The sequence below is a fragment of the Manacus candei genome, unplaced genomic scaffold (genome assembly GCF_025592945.1).
Source record: "Manacus candei isolate 608988 ecotype Guabito, Panama unplaced genomic scaffold, ASM2559294v1 h1tg000076l, whole genome shotgun sequence".
NCBI lineage: Eukaryota > Metazoa > Chordata > Aves > Passeriformes > Pipridae > Manacus > Manacus candei.
Genome location: NW_026138124.1, coordinates 768058 through 792089, shown reverse-complemented (window position 1 = coordinate 792089; position 24032 = coordinate 768058). Strand labels below are relative to the sequence as shown.

Genomic DNA, 24032 nt, shown 5'->3' with positions numbered 1-24032 from the left:
TCAGATGTGTTTAACTATGGAACAGAATCCTGCTGAGGTTTACAGATAGTGCTTGCTCCAAGGACGTTGCGTCTGAACTGTGTGTCTGCTCACCTTCCTTAGCAGCCTCCATTGTCTGTGCAACTTGCCATCCCCACAGTGAAGGTGGTGGGGAAGGAAGGGCTCCTCAAAGAGCTTAAGCAGTGGGAGAAGGTGCATCAGGGTGGGCTCAGCAAAACAGAAGTTGTCTGTATTGAAAGAAGAGATCTACCCTTCCCAGAGTGTCCAGCACTCTCTGTTCCCCTTGACAGTGAAGTCCTCATTTCAGACAGTTTTCTTATAAATCATCCAGGTGCTTTCTGGGATAGGAGCACAGGCAGCAGATATTTGCAGAAGCTTCCTGGAACTGCTGGAGACTCTGGTTACTGGAGCTCAAATGCTACTGGAGACCTGTGCACCACATCAGACCAAATAAGATGTAGATCCCTAGTTATGCTGAAAAAGTCTTTGTCATATTTGTCCTCTGTACAGGATTGAATCTTATTTTTCAGGTCGTTACTTGCTTTGCCAGCTTTTATGCTATTCCTTGGATTGATCCGTGGATAAAAATGGCAAGGTGCTGGTGGTTTGGGTCAGATCCTGCTGTCCTGTGGGTCTGTGCTGTTTTCTCCTTTCCTCGCTGCTCTGTGACTGCTTAGAGTGTGCAGACAGCAATATCTGGGTGGTTTTGTTCCTGTTTGTTTCTGCTGTGAAAAAAACCGAGTGTTTGCTTGAAAGCAAAGTCTCATATATTGCTGAAGGCTGTGCTTCCTTTATCCTCAGCATAGGTTAAAAATGTTCTTTAACTGTTACAAACTGTTTTTTCTACCAGAGGACTTAGTGGAAGAGCACTAAATGTTCAGGCCTGCCTGGGCTGTGCGAGGCCGGAGCAAATTTCTACTTTTGTGCTTTGTCCTGTGAAGCTGATATGCAATAAATCCTGATATTGATACTGACTTTCTTTAGAAAGTGCTTTGAGGTCTTCTTGTGAAAAGCAGCGAACAGAAACCAGATGCCTTTCAAAGAGTCTTTTCTTCTGTTGTTCTCCCACAGTAGTAATTTAGCAGGACCCTGTCAGGTCCACTCACAGCCTAGCAATAACTTGTGTTCTTTAGGTGCTGTTCCACCTGTGATTGTCTTACTTCAACATTTTACTTAGTTTTGTATGTTTTTCTAGGGTATTCAAGTGTTTTCTGTGACCTAAATATATTTTCAAGAGAACTTTCTGATGGTGAGCCGGGGGGGGAACTCACTGAGAGCAGCCTTGTAGAGAAGGACTTGGGGTGGATGAAAAGCTGGACATGAGCCAGCAGTGTGCAGATGCAGCCCAGAAAGCCAACTATATCCTGGGCTGCATCAGAAGAGGAGCAGCCAGCAGGTTGAGGGAGGTGATTCTTCCCCAAACCTTTACAAGAGGAAGATTGTGTAGTTTTGTCATGGTTTTTTTAATCTCAGCTAGTGATTTCACAATTTTAATTTTCTGTAAATCTTTGATAGCTGTTATTTTGTTGCTTTAAATTTTTTCAATCTATTTTAATACTTGCCCTCCACACCACTTGTGCACAAGTACATGATTATAGCCTGTTGGACCATCACAAGGCCTGGCCGTTTTGCAACCTTTGGCTTGTTTCCAGAGAACATGAGTAGGGACTGTTGGTTACTGAAGCATCTCCTTTTCCCCTTATCTCATCTTCCCCTTCTGCGTGAAGAAACAGGTAATGCAGTAAAACATAAAATGAATTGGGGATTAGAATTTCATGTGAAGTGGTATTTTAAATGGTGCTGTACTTGATACACTTACAGTTTAAAGCAAAGAGTGTAGGGCAAGGAAAAATCTGTTAGTTAAAGTATTAAAATCTGCCAGGGGCACAGCATTTCCTTCCACTTCCAAAATGCCTATCCAGTTGAAGACAACTGGAAGTGTAAAGATGATGTCTGTGCCCTCAGGGTCCCACTTCGAACTACCTTAATTTCTTGCTACCTCTGCTGGTGGAAAGGTTTTCCCAGCATGTTAAATGCATTGGATTGGTTCCCATAGACTTTAAATGCCTCTTTAAAACATGGACTGACCACTGCCATTTAGGTGCTTTTTAGTTTGGCTGAGATAACAGCTAACACTGTTCTCTGGTAACTGGAACCTCTAAACCATTACTAAAATGCTGACCTTTTTCCTGATACAATTCTGTTCTGTACTCCTTCCCCAGCTCAATTCATCATGTTTGAAAAAACTTTACAAATTTAGTATCCATGACAGCTATGCCAGAAGAGGGTGTGTCTTGATAGCAGACTTTACCTGGCTTTTAGCTAACTCTCCTCTTTTACCCATTCTGAAATATGAGCTCGGAAGCAGGAATTTGAGAATCAGGATATGAAGCATGGAATTCTCTGTGGTTGTATCTGAAGCAGCAGGCTCTTAGCCAGACAAATGGCTTAGCTTAGTACTGGTAATTTTCTCTTCCCCACCCTGGGAAAGAGCTGACAGATTTCTCCCAAGGTGGCAGCTCGGCACGAAGAGTCCATCTAGGATCCATGCCTAAAAGGACCAAGAGGAGGAAATGACATGGGAAGGACTTTTCTCTGTGACTGCGTGTGTCTGGAGCTGATTGACCTTGAGGCCAGTTACCTGAAAGGTAGAAGATGTCAGAGGTTGCCAGGTTGCACAAGTACTCCCTAAAGACATCAAAGAAAAAGAAAGGGATTAAGACCACAGGTTTTTATTTCATGCTGTATCTTCCTGTCTTGTCCTTGCTTTGAACCATGCTGTCCTTTGGAGTACGAGGTTGGTCTGTCCTCTGGAATACAAGGTTGGTCAAAGCCAAGAGCCATCCTGCCCAGCACTGTGTCGCCCATAGCATTGATTGGGCTGCTCAGGGAAGTGAAATGGGGCCAGTGTACATATCCTGGAGCATCCTCCCAGAGCCAGAAGTGCAAGAGGTGTCCTAAAGGGACATTGTGTTCAGTGTTGGACTCGTCTTAGAATGGTTTTTGTTGGAAGGGACCTTGAACCCGTCTCTTCCCTCTGCATATTGGCTTTTGTGTTTTTATCTGGCCATCCCTCTCACACAGGTACGTAATCATGCCAGTTTTTAAATGGAAAAGTTTATGCTATCAGATCAATGTATTGGATGCCCCTCTTTCTCACACTGTGAGACAGTAAATTATTCTTTAATCACCTTGGCCATAATAACTTTCCCTGTAATCCCAAACTGAGCTATTGCTTCCTGCAGTTGGACGGTTCTCATCTGTTCAGTTTTCCACACCTTGGATCACCATTGGCACTTTCTCTGTGTTTCTTCCATTTGGTAGCCTTGGGATGGTTTGATCATGAAGTACTTGGCATCTGGGTATGTGCTGAATTTGTGATTTGTAGTAATGAGATGTGCCTTGCCCTTGTTAATGTGCATTAAATTTGGAGTTGACATGCAACCTCACAGAGAGCATTCCCCCTCAGATGGAGTTGTAATGTGGGGGTTTGGACCTGCTTGCAAATGGAAGGTCTTTGAAATCTATGAGGGCTGAAATGTGCTTCTCCTGCCCCTCTGTTCTGATGGAGTATGGCTTGCTCATTCACCTCCCTCCTCTTTAATCTCCCTGCCACACATGTTCTCACTTACTGCCTGCATTGAAGCTGCAAACAATTCTTGTGCATCTAACTTTCTGTATTTAGCACTGGAAATATATTTTAGTAATTTGTGGGAGAACTATTATGTCCCATGCTGGGAAAATTGTGTTTATGGTTCCTGAAGGGAAAAAGGTTCATCAATTCCAGTCCTCAGTGAATTGTGCGTTTCTTCCTCCTTCTCTTGTATCTTGGAGCAATACTGTAAGAACCTCTTGCCCCCAGAGCATTGAGCCTGGGTTGCTCCCATCTTTGAAATAAAAAGCATATGCTCTGCAGTCTGTGTTTTTCAGTCCACGAAATAATCACTGGTTTTTGGCTGAACACAACAATAGCTACTATGAACCCCAAATATTTGGGTTTGGATGTACAGCAGCATTGCATTTACGAAAACTCAGTTATATTTTATTGTTGGTAGGATAGTCAAAGTCAATATTCTGCAGCAGAGGGCATTAAAGGAGTGATATGATAGTGCCTGATCTGGAAGGGAGAAGGAAACAGGACTTTTTCTTTTTCTTAGCATTTGCATTGCCCTCATAGGATAATCCTTCAGGGTCCAGTTGGTAAAATATATTCACAACCTTTTGTTGTACATTAAATCATGCTTTGTTTTAAACTGTAAACCTTAGGTCCCACACCCACACCTGCAACGTGTTTCTCTGCTTGGATTTTGATTTGTAGAACAGAATTTATGGTTAAGAAAAATTCTGTGTTGTTCTTCGCCTTTGTGCTGAAAGCAAGTTCAACTCTGATAGTGATCAGGGGATACTGTTACTGCTGTACTGAGAAAGTTTTTAAAGCACAGTTACCTTCTGCTTAAATAAATGTTGGGCTTTCTCAAGTGTAAGGAATTACTTTAGCGTCTCACGTGTGACATAAGTTGGCTCACAATAGATGGGCTTCCAAGAGTTCTGGCAGGCTGGGATAGCAAAGAGAGAAGAGGAAAAGGTGTGTCTGGACCAGTTAGTTAATTGTTAGATAATAAATGAATCCTTTTTCAATGCACACAAACTAAACTTTCTTTTCAGTTACTGCTCCAACTTCTTCAGAGATTTGATTATAGCATCCTCTCCCAAAGCAAAGAGCTCTCGCCATTTTGATGTAAACACTCATTGACACTCTGTGGAGATTTGAAAATTTGCTTTCCTGTCATTAACAATGATAAAACTGTAAGCAATATTGTTAAAGATGCTTGGGGGGGCATCAAACCAAGAGGAACAAATTAAAGGACTTTAAGAAGTCTTCTACCGTTATGCTCTGAGACGGTAGTTTTGTGCAAATTATTTTATGGGTTTTGATGAAGTTTGGGAATTCAGAGTTTTTTGCTATTACTCTGTTGCTTTGTTTCTGATAAGTTTCTTAAAAAAAAAAAAAAACTGGAGGAACAACAGCAATAAAACATGAGCAAAGTGATGCCTGAGATGCTCGTTTAGTTCCCATTAGCACAATAAATGCAAATATAGTGAGGTTTGGTTTGGTTTTATATCCCCATGCTTCTCAGTAGGATTGGTTTAGATCTGTATCACAAATGGAAGCTGAGTCATAGGCTGGCCCATAGGACTGGTATGGAGCAAGGCGTTGGATCTGAGTCTGGAGCTAGTAATGTAACTCTGGCAGTTTTGCTGGGAGGTGGTTTTTGTTGGCAGTTGGTTGTTGGTTTTTTTCAATGGATAAGAGTCTTGTCTCATTTTCCTATTTGTAAATCCAAAGGCAATCTGAATTAGCAGACTGAAATAATTCCTGATGTTATTTATGGGTTTACCTAAAAGGAAGAGAGCTGCAATGTAGGCTTGGGTCAGTAGCAATGGCCACAACCTCCCCTGCTCACCTCCTTGCACAGGGCAGTGTGCCTGGAGCCTTGGGGACTGGATCTGGTAACCCAGGAGATGTGTTACTGCCTGCACTGGGACAAAGCTGTTCCCATCCCACCAGGCATGGAGGCTGGGAATGGAAGCAGTTGCAGGGTGCTTTCACTGCAGAACCAGGATCTGGCTTAACCATGACAGCCTGTTCTGACTGTTCGTACGTAGCTGGCTATAATGACTGGAGGAATGTGTTACCTAAGGTTACTTTATCTTTCGGATGTTTCTGTTACTGGCTGCTCTCCTGTCTCTTGGGTCTGAGGGCTGTGACACCAATCACACTGCAAAGGTCTTAGTCCCCTCTCACATTTGTTCCTAATAAAATTTTTTTGAGAGACAGAAGGGTGGAAAAGCTGTGTAAATACAGGTGTTAAGTTCACAGAGGAGAATGTGCAGAGAAGCCCTGTGGGCAGTTTCCTATTTTCCCTCAAGTGCTCTGGGCTGAGAGGAGGTGTCCTTGTCCTTCCTGCATGTTAATGGTTATTATGGTTCCTGCTAATAGTAGAGTTCATAGTAGGTCAATATAGCACAGGCAGGGCCTGGGGTCAGAAGTAGGTCAGCATCCACCTCAGCACTGCTTAGGATGGCCATGGCTGGTCTGTGTTCAAGGCTCTTGATATCACTGATGTTGGCAACACCACACTGCTTTGGCTCCTGGGGAGACCTGTGTGCTGCTGCAATGACATGTAGGTCTGGCATTTTCTCTTGTGCTGTGGCTCACCTTCTGCCTTGGCTTGACTTTCATTCACTTTATCTAGTGCCAAGCCTCCAAGTATCTTCCTTTGACATGAAGTGCTTTTTTTGCCAGTCTCCTGGCTTTGTGGAGCTGTACAGCACCCTGGTAGTCCTCTGTGACTCTACACTGACCTGGCAGGAGCTTGCAGAAATGTGCCCAAGGCCCATGGTGAAAAGCTGAACGCAGAGTGAGACAATCCCAACTGGAATACCGTGTGATATAGAGACTCACTACCGCTGTTCTTTCAGATAATAGTGCTAAAGGCAGATTTCTATAAAGAAAAATATCACCTGGTTTTACCTTTTGCCTGTATTGCATTTAGTGAGGCTAGTGTTGGGTTTAATGGAAGTCAGAAGAGTTGGAAAGAGAATTACATGGACAGAAAGTGTTTTTTTTTACCAAAACACCAAACACAGGTTCCTGTGGCTTCTTTTTAACTCAGAAAACCATGCTGATAAATCCTGGGCTGGTTTTGGTTATATTTCTGTGAATCTTGCACATTTGTTGTTTTGTTTTGCTCTCAAATTCAAAATTGAATTTTTCAAGTTGAGTTTTCTTTAACATAATATGAATGAACCAGCAGTGGTGGCTAGAGGAAGAATTACTCATCCATGTTTTCAGTGTTCAGAACAAAAATTTGCTTTCTCTACACACTTCGCCTTTTGGGGAATGTAGTCTTTAGTGACCCAAAATCAACCGTGTGCAAGGCCTGTTCCTACAGCTTGGTTTTGTTTATGTATCTGCAGATATATAAAACCGTGAACCAAAAAGCCATGAACTCATGAAAACGGAATGCACTAAACTTCTTGACTTAAATTCACTTATATTCCTCCTATATTGCAAGTTGAACTCCTTAAGTTGCAAGCAGGACTGTACTCAAGCTGATGGAAGTTCCTTCTAGGGAAAGCTGAACATCAGCCCTGTCTTATGTTTACTGTTGGGGGGAAAAGCAGATCCTGGGAGCACTTGTGAGCTGGCAGGGTAGCCTGCTAGATCCAGGGATAACACTGATGTGTTGTACTTGCCTCTGTTGCGAACGTGCTTCAGTGCTTCTCTGGCAGTGCAAACAGCATCACCCTGTCAGTGTTTGCTTAGAGCTGTATAAGGCCACCTAAATTGGTAGAAATTTATGCACCATTTGGGAAAAGGGTCAGCACAGGATGAATGCTGACTTGGGAAGAGTTGGGTACCTGAGCTGATCCCACACCTTGTGACTCACAGTGCGTGCTCGGCGCACACAGCGTTGCGCCCTACGAGGCTCCTCAGCCGGGAGGGCTCTCCAGCCATGTCGGCTCCACTGACTCTGGAAGGCCTGTTTCTTTAATGCAGACAGCAAGCCTTTTAAAGCAAGTTTTTATGTCAAGGGATAGAGCTGTGCTCAGTTTGCCTTCAGCTCTGTAGAACCAGAGCTGCAAAAAGGCTTTTGTCATAATAACCAATGCTGAGCCCAGACAAGTGCCCAGTGCTCATCATCCAGATGCCCCACAGAGCTGCATGTACACCTGAATGTTCCTGAGGTGAAGAGCAGGTGTCTCAACCCTCCAGGGTTACTGACTACAGTGGCAACTGGGCACCCAGTGGCCACCACTTTGTACCACGCACAGAGAAATCCTAAGGTGCAAGGGTAACTGTGGCTTTCACTTGGCCTGCTGCCTGCCCTTATCAGAGCAGCCTAGTTTCTGACTTCTGGTCAGTAGGCAAAATCAGCTAATAGTTTTTCTTGCAGAACTTGAAGTTGCCAAATTTGTGTTGTAGGAAAAATAGAAAATCATTTCCAGTGAGAAGGGGCACCTTTTATTGACTTCCTGGCTGTTACCCTACAAACAAGCATGCTGATATTTTCCATACAGTCAGTGGACAAAGATATATAGTCCACTCCATCCATGTTCACCCATATGCTGATGAATTTGGGTTCAGAATTACTGTGTGATGACTGGAAGGAAAACTAGTAATCACAGGCAGTATTAGGCAACCATTCTCAAAGTCTGAGAGAATAACAGAAGATTAATGACTTGGTAATTCTTCTCTGTTTCCTTTCTCCAGCAGCTTTCAAGCACAAATGCAGCTAGTTCCATCAGCAGTCTGACACCTGCACTTTTTGCCCATAATGAATCTAGAAAGTTCAAATACTCTTTGGGAAAGTAATACCTAACTGAATGTATTTATTTTCTCTCATTTCTCCCTTCCTCCAGCCTTCTCTCTTGCCTTACTGTGTTCCCTACTGATGATTGAAATGAGTTTTCCAAGATGGGAACAGACCAGCGCTATACCATGCAACTCACATATAGCAGCAGAAGAGGAAGGTGGGATCTTGTCATGGCTCACCTAAATATCACCTAATGCTCCCACAGCAGTGTCTGTAGTGCATGTGACATGTGCAGGCCACCAAGCCAACCCTGTGCTTCAGCGAGCGTGTAAGCCACATGTCCAAGGGGCAGTCACACATGCTGAGAAACACAGTGCAGTCTCAAAGGCCTGAGAAGAGAGTGTGGGGTGGAAGCATGAGCATATACCTGTCTTAAATGCTGGTTTATTCTAATATTTTTTTACATTTAAGATTAGTGGAGGACCTTGTTCCTGTCTGCACCTCTGAGTCATGACTACTGGATTCTTCCAGCCCCTTTGTCTTTTGCTGCACCAAGATAAACATTTCCGAAGCAGAAGGCATTAACCATTGAAGATTCTTTATGGAATTAAATTTTGAGGGGCTCAGTTATGTCAAAATGGAATAGTGCCTTCCACAAAATGTTTGTTGCTGGCATGAATTTTTATAGTTCAATTAAAATGAAAAGGAAATGTTTCAATTTGAAACTACAAGAAATGATGAATGAGAAGTAGAAGTGAAGTAATTCTCTTGTACTTTTTTTTTTCAGTTACTTCAGGAAAATTTGAATTATGTTACTATAACTGATAGTTTTCTAGACCAAGAGCTGCCTGTCTCTGAGCACCATATAGGCTTTCAGATGCCTTGTATCTGCCAAATCCTTATGAGTACTAGTATTCAGTACCACTAAATATCCAGTAAGAATGATAAAATCTATTTCTGTGTGAAGTGCAGTGCAGCATGGGTGCAGGTCTGCTGCAGCCTCCCATCCTTGTGCTCTTTGAGCACCCTTTGAGGATGCTTCCCGGAGTCCCAAAGTGCAGGTGAGCCATTTGGAGGTAGTTGGGTGACTTTACTCAATATGTGGATGGAAAGGCTCCTGCCAGGCTCCTGACACTTGCATCAATTGGGCACCAGCCATGGCAGTGGAGTGCAGATCCAGATTTTTGGTTCAACCCCATTCACTAATATAGGTGATGAGTGGTGATGTTCCAAGTAAAAATTACACAGCACAGCTCACTAGAAGTAATTTGTGACCCAAGAAGAAAAATCTGTGCTAAGAATAACTTTTAATTACATCAGGACAGTAAATTATTTTACAGATTCATGCCCAGGATAAGTCTTTGCTATAGAATAGATATTAACTTCAGTATATCCACACCTAGAGTCATTCATTTGTGTATTGTTCTCATGGGGTTCATAAAAAAAGTCTCTGTATTTAGCTCCTTCAGTGGACAAATAACGGATGAGCACAGTAACACTTGCATGGTTTTAAGCTTCATTTGTATCTCCTGCAGCACCTCTCTGCTGAGCACTCTTGAGTGGACTTGCACCTCTTCATCTCTCTTGTAGTTTCCTTGAGAAAGCTGAGCTTTCTGCTCCATTCCAGCATGTAACATGCCTTAGTTTCTTCATGTAGAGAATTTTCTTACCACTACTTCAGTGTAGTTTTAGCTTGTCTCTTCACATTTGGCAAGAATTTATTTCTACACATAAATGGAGATAAAACAGATTTTCTTACAGAATCTTCCTAAGTATGATGGTGGAAGTCTCTTGAAGGGGAGAAAGTAAACCAGCCAAGTTGTGTGTTGCCTTCTAATTGGTTCCTGCGAAGTATTAAAAAAATGCTTTCATGACAAATGGAAGAAAGATATGTTTTATCATCTCAAGTAAATTTTAGAAAGCAGTACTACAAATACTGAAAGCATCATGACTTGGGCTTTGCTAGTCATACAAAATAAACTCCAAGTGTCTCTTTATAAAACCAAAAAAAATACGTCCTGTGGTTATAGTGCAGGATAACTCTTGAATATTGTAGCTTTTTTGAATCTGTAGCCTGGGAAGTCTTGACTGACCAGGTCTGACTACAGAAAAAGAAAAAATTATAACTGAATTACTCATTGGTGTTGTTTCAAGCTACTGCTAGTCATTCATTTGCTGCAGTAATTTTATTTGCATGGGCTCTCATAGTGCAGGCCTTGTGAACTGCCCTGAGAAAGACCTGAACCACAGTTTGATACTGGTTTAATAAAGCCAATACGGTAGATGCCCAGCTGACACTTTTTGAATAATCCTTGTTTATTTTTGCCATGTGTCCTGGCTTTATCAGTGAGCTGTATTTATGATCAGTTATCTTCTCCAGCGTAGCCAAATCTGCTTATTTCTTTGCTTATTTTGTGTATGACAGGTCATCCTTTCTCTGTTTTGTCTTGATTTCTGTTCCTCCAGGGTGCCAGTCATTTCTCTATTATTCTGCTCCTGGTTGTCTCAAAGTCTAAATAAAGTCTCAGATAACTTGCTCAGCTCCACAAAAGTAGCGAGGAGAGGGCTTGAATAAAGGTCTCCCCTTTTAACTTTACACACTGTAATCTGTAGTTTAAACCGTCATTATTATTATTAGTATGGATTAGACAAGACCATCATGGTTATTGTGATGGAAGTTTTGGCATAGCACAGGCTGTGACACTTCTGAATTTATGTCTGTTCATGAATACTTGCTTTCCCTAGCCTCATCTCTCTTAGTTTTGTTCTGTCTTGGTTTTGAGGATTATTAACTTTCTGTAATGAAGTAATATCACAGTGTCTTTTTAGGCGATCCCTAGTTGTGTTTGCTAACGTCTCTGTCCCAGATCTGAGCACAGGTAATGACTGGAAGAAATGTTGCCGGTGTCCTTTGGCCATTTCTAACTGCTGTGACATGTTTAATGTTTCCCTTGGTAGGGACAGTAGGATGGGAGAAGGGCATTCCTTCTGGTTGAAAAAATATGGTGGCCACAACAGTCCACTACTGTCTATTGTTGGGGGCTTTTCTGTGTAAATCCTTTCTTTGTCTGATACCTTTTGTTATTAATATTGTTACTGTTACTGTTCATTTTCTTATTGTGAGCTGTTTCTGGTAAATTGTTCTTTTCTCACCCCGTAATCTTTACCTTTTGTGCCTCTAACTGGAGGGGGAGAGGGAAGCAAGCAACAGTGTAGTTTTAGTGGGAGCACTGAATTGGAGAGTACCATTCCTAACCTAGGACAGCCTTAATTGGTGCCCAATGTGGAGCACTAAGGGTTGAGGTAACAACACATCTCCCCAGAGGAGGTTGGAAACAAATTTGATCTAAGCATTTGCTGTGTTAGGTACAGAACCACCGGTCGCAGTGTTACTTGGTCTGTCCATGTGGGTGTGGTACCTAATCCTGTATATATTCCCCTGTGTGCTCCTCATGGTGCTCTTTTTCAGAGGGGGGGGAGGGGGGAATCAGGATTGTTTTGTTGCTGTACTCTGTGATATCAGCGTATGACATGATGACATCGAGGGCAGTGAGGGTCATTTGGGATGTGTCTTCAGTGTTGTTCTCCTGCCCTGGCCTTCAATGCTACCTCAGGGAATTCTTTAATAATCATACCCAACCTGTGGGGGGAACAGAGGAGGATGATTTTCCCCAGCTTTTCACACTCTTTTCCTTCGTCGGGCCTGTTACAACAGCTTTTGAGAATTTTGAATTCTGTTTGGATGTTAAGGAAAGCATGTTTTTGTTGCTAAGCCTGCCAGTGCTGTCCACACTATGTTTAGAGAGTTCTAAGGAGGTTATTCAGAGATCTGTCCCCAAGGGTGGATAGTCATGAGTGACGTGGAATGTGGGAGAAAATGAGACAGATTTTTGGGAAATTCTCTGCTTCAGTGGTTTGGAAGTTCACCTCTGAACAACTACAAGATCTTGATAAAGTAACAGAATATTTGCAAGGAGAATGCTGTGGCAGCTCCAGAGAGAAGCAACTTATTGCAGTGTGCTGGATCCTGGCTACTACTTATCAGACACTGTTTGTCACTAGACAGCACCCTCACAGCCTCAGGAGGAGGAAAGCAGACCTACAAGGCACTGTGGCCACTCAAACTGCAGCTGAACCAGAGGAACAACCTGTGCCAGTAGCAGTTGCCCCTACACAGAAGAAGAAATCCAAGACAAAATCAGTTCACTTAGTAAGGGATGAAGAGGAAGCAGGGCCCTCAGAACAGGAGGAAGAGGTAGGGCCAGAGATAATCACCTGATCCCTATCCCTGGGTGAGATGCAAGATGCACAGGAGAGCCCCTGGTGACCTGGCTGCTCCAGTGCTGGGATATCACGGCCCAGGATATGGAACTAGATGGTAGTGAAGCCAAGCAACTGGGATCCCTGATCCCTGTCCCAGGATCCCAGGGCACTGACAAGGGGATTTGGGAAGAGGACAAACTCAGTCTCTGGAAGCAACTCCTGTCAAGTGTGAGGGAAAGGTGACCTAATAGTGCGCCCAAGCAGGTGGAACACCATGGAGAAAGGTATACAGTAGCTGAGAGAATTAGCTGTGCTGGAGGTAATCTATAGAGATCTATAGTCGAATGGAAAACCCACCTCTGCCCCAGCAGCATGGGTGCATGAGTTCAAAGGTAGGACAACCACCGCACAGAGTTCTTCAAGGATAAATGCTGCTCCGGTTTCCAGAGGGCAAGTCCTCAGACAGAATGGAATGGATGATGCTACATTCAATCCTCTTGAAGGGTCCTCCAGGTCATATTTACAAGAAGTGAGCAACGAGTACCATGACCAGGACTAAAGGGGCCCTGCCTCCAGCCAGGTGGAGGAAAGGCACGGTCGGAGCTATTGGACTGTGTGGATCCAATGGCCTGGCACACCAGACCCACAAGAGCACAAGGCTTTAATTGACACTGGTGTACAATGTACCCTGATGCCATCAAGATATGTGGGGACAGAATCCATCTCTATTTCTGGGCTGACAGGGGGATCCCAAGAGCTGATTGTACTGGAAGCTGAAGTGAGCCTGACTGGGAAGGAATGGCAAAAACACCTCCTTGTGATTGGCTCAGAGGCCCGGTCTATCCTTGGCATAGATTACCTCAGGAGAGGGTATCTCAAGGACCCAAAATGACATTGTTGGGTTTTTGGGATAGCTGCTGTGGAGACAGGAAATTAGGCAGCTGGGTACCTTGCCTGGTCTCTCAGAGGACCCTTCTGTTGTGGGATTGCTGAGGGTCAAAAGAAGAGTTACTGATTGCCACCACAGCAATGCAATGTCGGCAATATTGTGACCCCCATCCATGAGACGATTCATGAATTGGAGAGCCAGGGATTGGTCAGCAAGACTCACTCCCCCTTTAATAGCCCTATATGGCCAGTGCATAAGTCCAGTGGAGAGTGGAGACTGACAGTGGACTATTGTGGCCTGAAAGAAGTCACAGCACCACTGATGCCGCTGTGCCAGACATGCTGGAACTTCAGTACGAGCTGGAGTCCAAGGCAGCCAAGTGGTGCCACTGCTGACATTGCTGATGGGTTCTTCTCCATTCCTTTGGTAGCAGAGTGCAGGCCACAGTTTGCTTTTACTTGGAGGGCTGTTCAGTACACCTGGAACAGACTGTCCCAGGGCTGGAAACACAGCCTCACCATTTGCCATGGACCGATCCAGACTGCACTGGAAAAGGGTGAGGCTCCAGAACACCTGCAGTACATTGATGACATTATAGTGTGGGGGAACACAGCAGAGGCAGATTTTGAGAAAGGAAGAAGCTAATCCAGATCCTCCTGAAGGCTGGTTTTGCCATAAAACAAAGTAAGGTCAAAGGACCTGCCCAGGAAATTCAGGTTTTAGGAGTAAAGTGGCAACATGGACATTGTCAGGTCCCAATGGATGCAGTTAACAAAACAGCAGCTGTGTCCCCACCGACCAGCAAGAAGGAAACACAGACTTTCCTGGATGCTGTGGGTTTCTGGAGGACGCATATTCCAGATTACATTCAGATTGTCAGCCCTTTCTATCATTTGACACAGAAGAAGAACAATTTTAAGTGGGGTGCTGAACAACAACACGCTTTTGAACAAATTAAACAGGAGGTTGCCCATTCAGTAGTCCATGGGCCAGTCAGGACAGGACAGAATGTAAAAATCGTGCTCTACACTACAGCTGGGGAGAATGGTCCTTCCTGGAGTCTCTGGCAAAAAGTACCTGGGGAGACTCGAGGACAAGCCCCAGGGTTCTGGAGTCAGGGATACAAAGGGTCGAAGGCCTGTTACTCCCCAACTGAAAAAGAGATCCTGGCAGCTTCTGAAGGGGTTGGAACCACTTCAGAAGTGACTGACACCAAAGCACAGCTCCTTCTGGCACCCTGACTGCCAGTGCTGGGCTGGATGTTCAAAGGGAAAGCCCCTTCCACATGATCCACGTAGAGTAAGTGGATCACCCTGATCACACAGCGAGCTCAGCTACAAAACCCCAATTGCCCAGAAATCTTGGAGATCATCACAAACTGGCCCAAAGGTGAAAATTTCAGATTATTACCAGAGGAGGATCAGGTGACATGTGCTGTGAAGGCCCCACCATATAATCAGCTTCCAGAAAATGAAAGGTGACACACAATGTTCACTGTTGGTTCCTGCTGTATTGTAGGGACACACTGAAAATGGAAAACTGTTGTATGGAGTCCTATGGTGGTGAGCTGCAGAAGCTCCTGATGGACAAGGTGGATCAAGTCAGGTTGCAGAGCTGAAGGCTGTCCAGCTGGCTCTAGGTACCACTGAACAAGAGAAATGGCCAGTGCTCTACCTCTGCACTGACTTTTGGATGATGGCAAATGCTCTGTGGGGGTGGCTGGACCAATGGAAAAAGGCCAATTGGCAGCACAGACGGAAACCCATCTGGGCTGCTGAACTGTGGCAAGACATCGCTGCTCAGGTAGAGAAATTGGCTATACAAGTACATCACGTCAGGACAGTTGGAAAAGACCCTTGAGATCCAATCCAGCCATTCCCCCAGCAATGCCAAGGCCACACTAAACCATGTCCCTAAGTGCCACATCTACATGTCTTTTAAATACCTCCAGGGCCAATGACTCCACCACCTCCCTGGGCAGCCTGTTCCAATGCCTGACAACCCTTTTGATGAAAAAGTTTTCCCTAATACCCAATGTAAATCTCCCCTGGCGCTATTTGAGGCTGTTTCCTCTTGTCCTATGGCATGTTACTTGGGATCACATTAACAGCACGAATGTCCTTTACTGCTTTCCTAAATACATTTCCAAAGATGATGTACTAGAATCCACCCCTTGTCATTATTTATAAACCGCAAAGATCACCAAGAATTAGATGATTAGCATGAGACTTTTTCTCTGCTAAGAATATATCATCATCATGTCCAGTCTTCGCGAATGAAGATTTGGGAAAGGTCATTACCCTTCAAGCCTGCGCAGTGGATTTTTTAGGTGAGACACAGTGTGCGCTGAACTGAGCCCACCCTTTAATCCTGAGGTTCATCTGCCGGGGCCGAGCGAGCTCAGACAGTGGCAGTGAGGTCCTCAGGACGTAGGTTTGTTTAGAGTGACCTTCTCTGAGATGGATGGCCTTACGGGGCTGACGAGCTCCATCTGCCCGGGGAAGTCCCCTGACCGGGAATCGAACCCGGGCCACGGCGGTGAGAGTGCTGCATCCTGACCACTAGACCACCAGGGGGCCCCCACTAAGAATATATATTGTCATAATAATATACCAAAGCGAACAGCCTGGAATAAACCCCAATAAATTACATTTTTCATATTCACACAGATGAACTTGCTGCTCCTTCTTCTTAATTCCCATTCAGTTCAACTGCTTCTTTGCAAACTTCTGTGTTACCTCCAGACATTTAACTGCCTTGAATGACATTTGGGCATGGTTTCCTATGTGTGAGGAGACCACCCACCCACCTGCTTCTGGAACAGATGTTTTCCACAGTACAGACAATTTTGCAACACTTTACCCTCCTGAGACAAGAATTAACTAAGTAGTTTCCATATAAATAAGAAGGTAAGACTTGTGGTCTTCTTTAAAGACTATTGTCTTGTGCTGAACTTTCAAATTATGCACAGCAGTATTCCCACAAACTTGTGGTCTGCGTGAAACCAATGAAAATCATGTTCATCCCAGTATTGTCAGTCTTGTGATCTTACCAACTCTCGAAGACCGAACGGCTGGAGAAGACACTTGTGGTGTGGACCTGCAAGCATGACTCTGCTTTCCTGCTCTCTTCTCCCACAGAGACTGGAGTACTGTTTGCAAACTGACACGATGCTGCTGCTGCATCCTACAGGCGATTTCCTGCTCTGTGCAAGAATGGGTATTGCTTCCATACACAGTGTAGACTTTGCAGTTTCAAAGATCTAATCTAATTATAGATTGGTCTACATTTGTGGCATTGCCAGAAAAAGGCATATGTTGTTAGGGAGTCGAAGTCAGCAACAGTGCTGAAGTGGAAATGTATTGAAACTTTAAGGAGGCAGGAATCCAAAATAATCCACCTGAGGTTTGGCTATTAGGAAACTAGAAATACGTCTTCCTGCATATATGCTTTCCACACGTACTTAGAGAAATACTGTTTGCCTGATGTCTCAAAATGATTAAAGGGCAGTTCTTTTCCTTTCTTGGCTTTGGTGTGATAATAGAAGATGCTGTTGGCATTCAGCTTATCAGGGACTGGTTTAAGAGGAAAGAGAAATCATTGAAATAACTTGAATGGAAGAGGCATGTGTTATATAAGGAGAGAGATATGACATTGAGTTCCTTCTGTTTTGTCACACAAGATTTGCAATTCCAGTTTTTCATGTTTAGATTTCACTTGTTCATTGGCTTGAGCAAAGTGAATATAAAGCCCAAGAACCACTGGTCTTCTCTGTGCTGGTGAAAGACTTTGCTTTTAAATTCAGATGGTCTGTGGTACTGACCTTTTACAGAACTGCACAGAATTGGGGATTGGGCTTTAAGATGGTACGTGAAGATAATGAGGTTTTGACATGCATTCTGAGCCAGCAATTATGGGATTTCATCTGTACATATCCCTTAGATATGCGCTCAGAAACTAGCATCTGTCACAATCATACTTTTTCTGCTGGGGCAAACGGTGCACACAGACATTTATTACTGTTCTGGTTCAATATTCTTCCGTAAATGCCATCACAGGTCAGGCAAGATTAGGTGGTTTTTATTAATGTTTTCTCCTTTAAGACCATGAGCTTTTCCCTGGTCAGCGTGCATGTGGCTCGGTCCGGTAGTGGTAGCAAAGACTTTAATTTTATTGACTTTCCCAGGGAATTCATCCACTAAATAACAAATACTTCTACCTCCTGGGACTCACCTGGAACAGCATCCCAGAAATCCGTTTTATCCAGCTTGGATCACCCCTTGCAAAGGTGGCAGCCTTGTGCAGTTAAGAAGTGAGAGTAAAAATTTGGGCTGCTGCTATTTTCTGCTTTTCTTGGCACTGTTCCTAGAGAGACTTGAGTTGGTAAATGTGGCCGTCACAGCAGCTATTACCGATGACACAAAATAATTAAGTTGTGGTTTCTCTTGTGGTGGGGCCACGTCTGTATTTTATAGTGATATGTCTGTGCTAGGAGGTAGAGTGTCATACTTGATTGTCGTGATGGATGCTTCCAGGGAAACAGGATGAGTCTCTAAAGGCAGGTTGTCTGATACTTTCCATGTACATGGAATCCTGCTGGTTACATGGCAGATCACTAATTGAACTGTGTGTTGCTTCTTCTTGATTTTCTGATGAGATGATGGGGAGGGCAGTATCCATCTCATTTTTCTCCCTGTTGCTTTTGGAGGGGATAGCTGCTATGTTTGTTCTTTTCAGCCAGTCAGAAGAATGCTGCAGCCAGGTGTTATTCTAATTCTTTAATCAAGTAAATGCTTTGATCTTTTGATGTCTTGAACCACCAGCATGGGATTCCAGGCTTTCAAAAGTCCTGAACACTTTAAAACACAGATGCTCAGCAGTGCTGAGAAGCCCTGGTAGTCCCTGGTTGATGAATGCTGCTGAACTGTGCTTCATGCAGAAATTATACTATGAACATGCTGTGAAATTTGGGGGTCTTGAGAACAATATTTGTTTTTCAAGTATTTAAAATATTTTCTGTAGGTTGCCTCAGATAAATTGGACAGTATTATAGTGTAACTGTGAAATCCTGCTCTTTGGTTCTTAGAGACACAGGCTCCTCATGTTGCAGCCAATTTAGGTTCCTAGAGGGAAAAATTTCTCCTGTGGCTTGGGCAGCAAAAACAGTTCATGTGCTCTGGCATGCTTCTGGAGGGGCTGGGAGCCCTGCATAGGTTGCTACCCAGCACGGTGCTGATGCTCTGCTGAAGGTGAACCTGAGCTTGAAAAATGCTGTGCTAACCTTCCTGCCATTACTGGGGACCAACTGGATAGAAGCTGATTTTTTTTTTCAGTAGATGTTGCTGTACATATGTTGGTGTGTCAGGGAAAAAAATCCTTTTTGACTATATGTGGTGTTAAAGCTTAAGGCTGAGCCTTTTTCTGTTTGTGTCTGCAGTGGAAGAATCCCATGTCATATTTGGTTTTTATCTCCTGTTAGAGATGACATGGTGCTCAGTGCTGAACAAGCTGGGAATGCTATGCTGCACATGACCTGTAGTGTCAGAAGATGAGCATGGAGCAGAACAGAAGCAATAGGGGATCAAGGTGGGGGAAGCTCAGCCTTGTGTCCATGGACTTGATTGCTGCTACCATGGCTCTTTACCTGGAACACCCCAGGGAAGGGGCGAGGACCAGCATAGGAAGTTGGGGTGCTATCTACTTGTGGAAACAGCCTCTGAAGCAATAAGAAGAGATACTGGGGCTTGGTTGAGAGATTGGATGTCAAATTTTGATAAGGCAAGAAATTTTAGTGGACAGATAGGAAAAACAGTTGCATGCATGAACCATGGGAAGGCTTTTCGAGGGTACTGGAGTGATCAATCAGTGAGCAAAACTTTTTGCTCTGTGTCAGTGCAACACAGCAGGTCCTGGCTGTGATGGAAAGCCTTAAGGGATATGGTAATTAGAGAAAAGTAACTAAGAACTAAGTAATAAAAAATAGTAAGAGTTTTACCAGCTCCATTGTGCATAGGCAGGCAGCAGGGAACGTGGGTCACACAGTGTGAGTTAGCCAGGAATAAAATCCAGGTCTGTTAATGCCTCTGGCCTCTCCATAAACACCAGACCTTGACTCTTTCCTCCACCACAGCTTGGATGGGAAAGGACCTCCATTTTAGGTGAAAGACCAGACTCTGCTCAGTCCAGCATCTAATCATGTTTTCCTACTGTTTGCCTTTGCCAGGTGCAAGTTCTTCAGCCTCACAGAAACCCCCGAGGACTACACCATCATTGTGGATGAAGAGGGCTTCCTAGGTAAGTGTCAGCATGTGCCACTTCGGTATCCAACCTGGGACAGGAGGAGGAAAACATGTCACCTCGCTGAGATTATAAATCAAAGTGTTTGTAAAACAGGTCTGTTTGTCAGTGCTGGTAGTACAGCTCTGAAAGGTGCTTTGATCACTTAAGCACACTGTCTCAGCTGCTGTGCTGTACAAGGTGATTCATACCCAGAATATAAATATTTTTGAATGCTGAGAGAGGAGCACACACAGGTCTTAAAGAGCAGTTTAAGTGTGTTTGAAACAGCAAAACCAAGCATATCATAGTGTTTAGATTGGACTCGATGATCTCAGAGGTCTTTTCCAACCTAGGTGATTCTGTGATTTTGATTCTGTGTTAAAATCAGCTGGCCTGTGTCCTCAAACCTCCACAAGCACACATCTTGCATCTCTAGCTTCTTCTACCAACCTCTCTTTCAAAGGAGCACTTGAAGATGAGTAGTTTGTATCATCCCCATAGCCAGCACAATGCTGTGGAGTTGTGAATCAGCTCCTTTGGCTCATCACCAAAAGCTGGGATTTATCCCGCTTTCTTACACCCAGCTATCACTGTACTGAATGTGCCATCTTTCTTTGCTTGTGCTGGCTGAAAGGGTCAAAGGTGGAGTCGTCACAGAAGGTGACTGGCATGTACTAGAGAGCTGCCAGTTCTTGGTGCTGGGCAAATGCTGATTGTTTTGGCTTTGTAGATGGAAATAGTTTGTAATAACTTTTATTGTGTGTGGAGGTTTTGTTTGTAGCAGTGTTATTGAGGTGGTGGAATGAGAAAGTGTCGGGCAGCTATTATTACTATTTTTCAGTCACTCCTTTCTGTGGTTGGAATTAAAAGTTTATACAGTTTAGATGTTGGAGAAAATTCATCAAAATATAAAAAAAGAGGATTTTATTCCTAAATAGGAATTAACTGTTGAGAACCTTCTTCTGACACTGTAATATTCAGTGGGTTCGTAATATCCAAAACACAAGGAGAAAACTTGAAACTGCATCGTCTTTATTTAGTGCAGAGTCAAAGTTTATGATCAGTAGCCTTGCTGAGTAAGTCCCGTTTCTGTTTCAGGAATACTCATAAACATGTAATAGTACAATAGTACTACATTTTAGAACAGTACAAAGGTAGCTAAAGATTTTAATAAATTAATCCCTAGGTTGAGAATAGGTAAATAGATCTTTACAGCTATATCTGTTTATAATTTGGTAGTTTTGGTGTTTGATTGAAAGTCTATGTCACGTAGTTTTGCTCTCAAAAGAGGAGGTGACATATGATTCTACTACTAGAGTGTCACTTGTTGCATTTGTTTGAGGGGCATATGCATAAGAATTTTATGACTGTTAGTAGTATCAGGCTTTTTGTTATCAGTGGCAGCTGGGGAAAATCAATTCAAATTTGGTTTTGCCACAATAGTAGGATACAGAGCCTCCCACTAAGATCTCCATTTAAAGAGAAGGCTTGCCAAAGTACGAGAAAGTTTTTGGGTTTTTTTCCAAGGGGCACAGCATGTGGCAGAGCAAGAAACCCAGAGATTCCCATTGTCAGGAGGGAGTCTGTGTCACTGAACCGTGCTGTCCCTGCAGATGGGATATGCTAGGGGCACGCTCACCTCCAGCATCGCATCTGTGTCTGACATCCATGGCACTCGTTTCTCTGCCCTGTTGGCACAACACAGATTTCTCAGTTCAATCACTGGTGGCAAGTTTAGATTGCAACCACCCCTGTACAGTCTCCAGCAGCCACACTGCCATTTTTCTCTCTGGAAATTATTCCAGCTTGAAACAAAGGTGAGCTCAGGCAGTGGTCTTGCCCCTCCATGGTGGGGGATGTTGCACTGTGCACCCCCGTCTGTGCTTGGAGCAAATCCCAAGTCTAGCATGACCAGTGTCCTCAAGGACCTGCGTTTCCCACTGGTGCCCAAGTTATCTCTGTGAACCAGGAAGTGCTGCTGCACTTCAAAGCAGCAGTCCCCTCTGCTTGGACCTTCTGTCACCTTGGCTCTCACTGGCACCTGAACTTACTGCTGATAGTCGTAGTGCCCATGTACCTTTCGTTGGGCCATGGTTTTGGCAGCATATAATATCCCTGTTTTTTCAAATACACTGTGTGTATTTGGTGTGTTAAAGCAGGGCTTTGCAGGAGAAAAGGTCATCTTCTAGGCAATGCAGGGAAAGGAGGGAACATGCTAAGGCCATCCTCTGCTACAGCATAGCATGGAAGGCAGGTGCAAAACTCAACCTGGGTAGTAGCGTCACAGAGCTGGCAGCTTCATCCCCTTTTCTGTGCTTTTTCCTAGGAAGTGATGATGTGCTGGCAAGAACTGTGTGCACTGCTAACTCTCCTACCACAACCCCCATATCTTTTGGGTTTGTGTACAGCCTATGTTCTTTCTGAATTTTCACTACCGAAGCTTCATCTCAGGGTTAGCCCTGTCTGCAGCTGTTCTGTCCTTGTTCCTCAGTTCAGTATGGTTTAAGTTTTTCATTGTCTGGAGCAATCCAGGATCTAACATACAGGATGCCCTGTAACAGTGAAAGGGCTCTGCTTTGCTCCCTGGTTCCCCTCAGAGTCTATAAACGTCTTGGGAGGAGGAAGCTCACCTTGCCATTGTATAGCCTGTAATCAGCCCATGGGCTTCAACAGAATCAAAATCTCCAAGAGTTCCAGCATCCCACCTTCTTGCAAAACAGCACCAATCATGTCTGCCTCGAGTGCATCAGCTGCTGCTTGTCTTGAGTAGCAAAGTGCCAAGTTCAAGAATTACAGGGTAAATCTTCAGCTTTGATGAGCAGTTCAGATAGCAAGTCCAGCAGTAAGTGACTTTCTTTTTCTATCCAGATAACTGTTTTTCTTGCAGTGCCTAACAAACTTGATGTAAGTCTCTGAAGGACAGATTTTCCTGTGTGGAAAATTAGGATCTTTCTTTCTCAGGGACCTGTATGAATTTTTGCCACAGCAGCAGTGAGAAGGTTGTCTTGTTTAGCTGACATCTCCCATGGTAGCCATGTTAGCCCTTCTGCACATCACAAACATCCCTGATGGGGAAGAAATACTGGCACTTCAGCAATCCTTGACATTAATACTTCAAACATACTGACATGCAGTAATCATTCTTAACTGTTTTGTCAACAGGTAATCTCTAGGCTTGTTTCCCTGAGAGCAAGTGAGTTGGGCTGGTAAAGAAGTCATTATTTCTTCTCCCCAGAAGATGTCTGCAGTGCAAAGCTGTAACCTGCTTAAGCATTCATTGTGCTGAAAGGGAACAGCTACAGCCTAATTCTGTGCTTTAATTCCCTGGTGGTGAGGTGGGGATTTATATCTGCACAGAACCTTGTTTGTTCCAGTGGCCGTTTCTTGGGCTTTGGCCTGTTAATGAGAAAGAGTTTTATTCAGCAAATAACACAGGGGGATGGTGCAGAGAAAACTCTTTCCTGGCTGATACTGGGATGAATTAGCAGAAAGAGTTTGGCCATGGGCCTCCTGCATGAAGACAAGTGTCTCAGCTGCTGGGGTACTTGGACAGCCATGTACAATCCTGGCATTTATCCCCTGCTGTGGAGCCGGCACATGGCAGAAAAATGGAGTGGCTGCTGCTCCTGGAAATATAGGAATATTTGTTTGGCTGGTTTGGTTTATTTCCCAAGGTTTGGCTGAAAGCAGGAGCTGTCTGTGCATGGTGCAGATATGCCATAGCCCCTGTGCTCTCTACATAGTCTCTCCCTTTTTCAAAGGGCAGCAAGGACATTCTCCCTGTCTTTGAGCAGCTGCATGAGCAGAGCTTCTAGCCTGTGGTCTTGCTGTTCCCAATAGTCTCTGCTCACCAAAGGTTTTAGCTGTCACACACTGAAAGGAAAACACGTCAGCACACCTGGAGATACCCGTGCTCTTGGAAAACATGTTTGTGTGCACTGGGAAGCATTGCAGTCCTATGCTGGAGATGCCATCTGAATAAAATAATAAGGTTTGGGGGTAGCAATGTTCCTCCAGTGGCACTTCCAACAGCTGTTGTGTCGCAGCTCTCTGTATCCAGAGAGCCTTTTATTGTAGGTAAAATGGCAGTTTAAAGGGGGTTGGGCTTGGTTTGATTGTCCTTTTTCTGCTCCTGGTTTCTCCAGCTGGCTTGTCTGCAGTCCTTTTTTCTCTTGGAAGTCCACTACTGTGTTTAGTGATAGCTCTGCTTGGGTAGCTTTCCGATGAAATGCCATCCCTCCAGCCTCCGATTTTACAGCAGTTCTCTAACTGCACAGTAC

The 24032-nt window shown here is 44.1% G+C and overlaps 1 protein-coding gene and 1 long non-coding RNA gene across 3 annotated transcripts in view; both read left to right on the top strand.

Annotated features, from left to right (window-relative positions):
• LOC127480934 (uncharacterized) overlaps positions 1-24032 on the top strand; it is a 349754-nt gene that overhangs the window by 270386 nt on the left and 55336 nt on the right. The gene's annotated exons all lie outside the window — the stretch shown is intronic.
• The window catches only part of CASTOR2 (cytosolic arginine sensor for mTORC1 subunit 2), a 120189-nt gene that overhangs the window by 46617 nt on the left and 49540 nt on the right, over positions 1-24032 (top strand). For both annotated transcript variants that reach the window (XM_051809603.1, XM_051809604.1), the window contains exon 2: positions 19697-19767. In XM_051809603.1, the coding sequence (XP_051665563.1) occupies positions 19697-19767 (71 nt within the window). The remainder of the gene's footprint in view (positions 1-19696; positions 19768-24032) is intronic.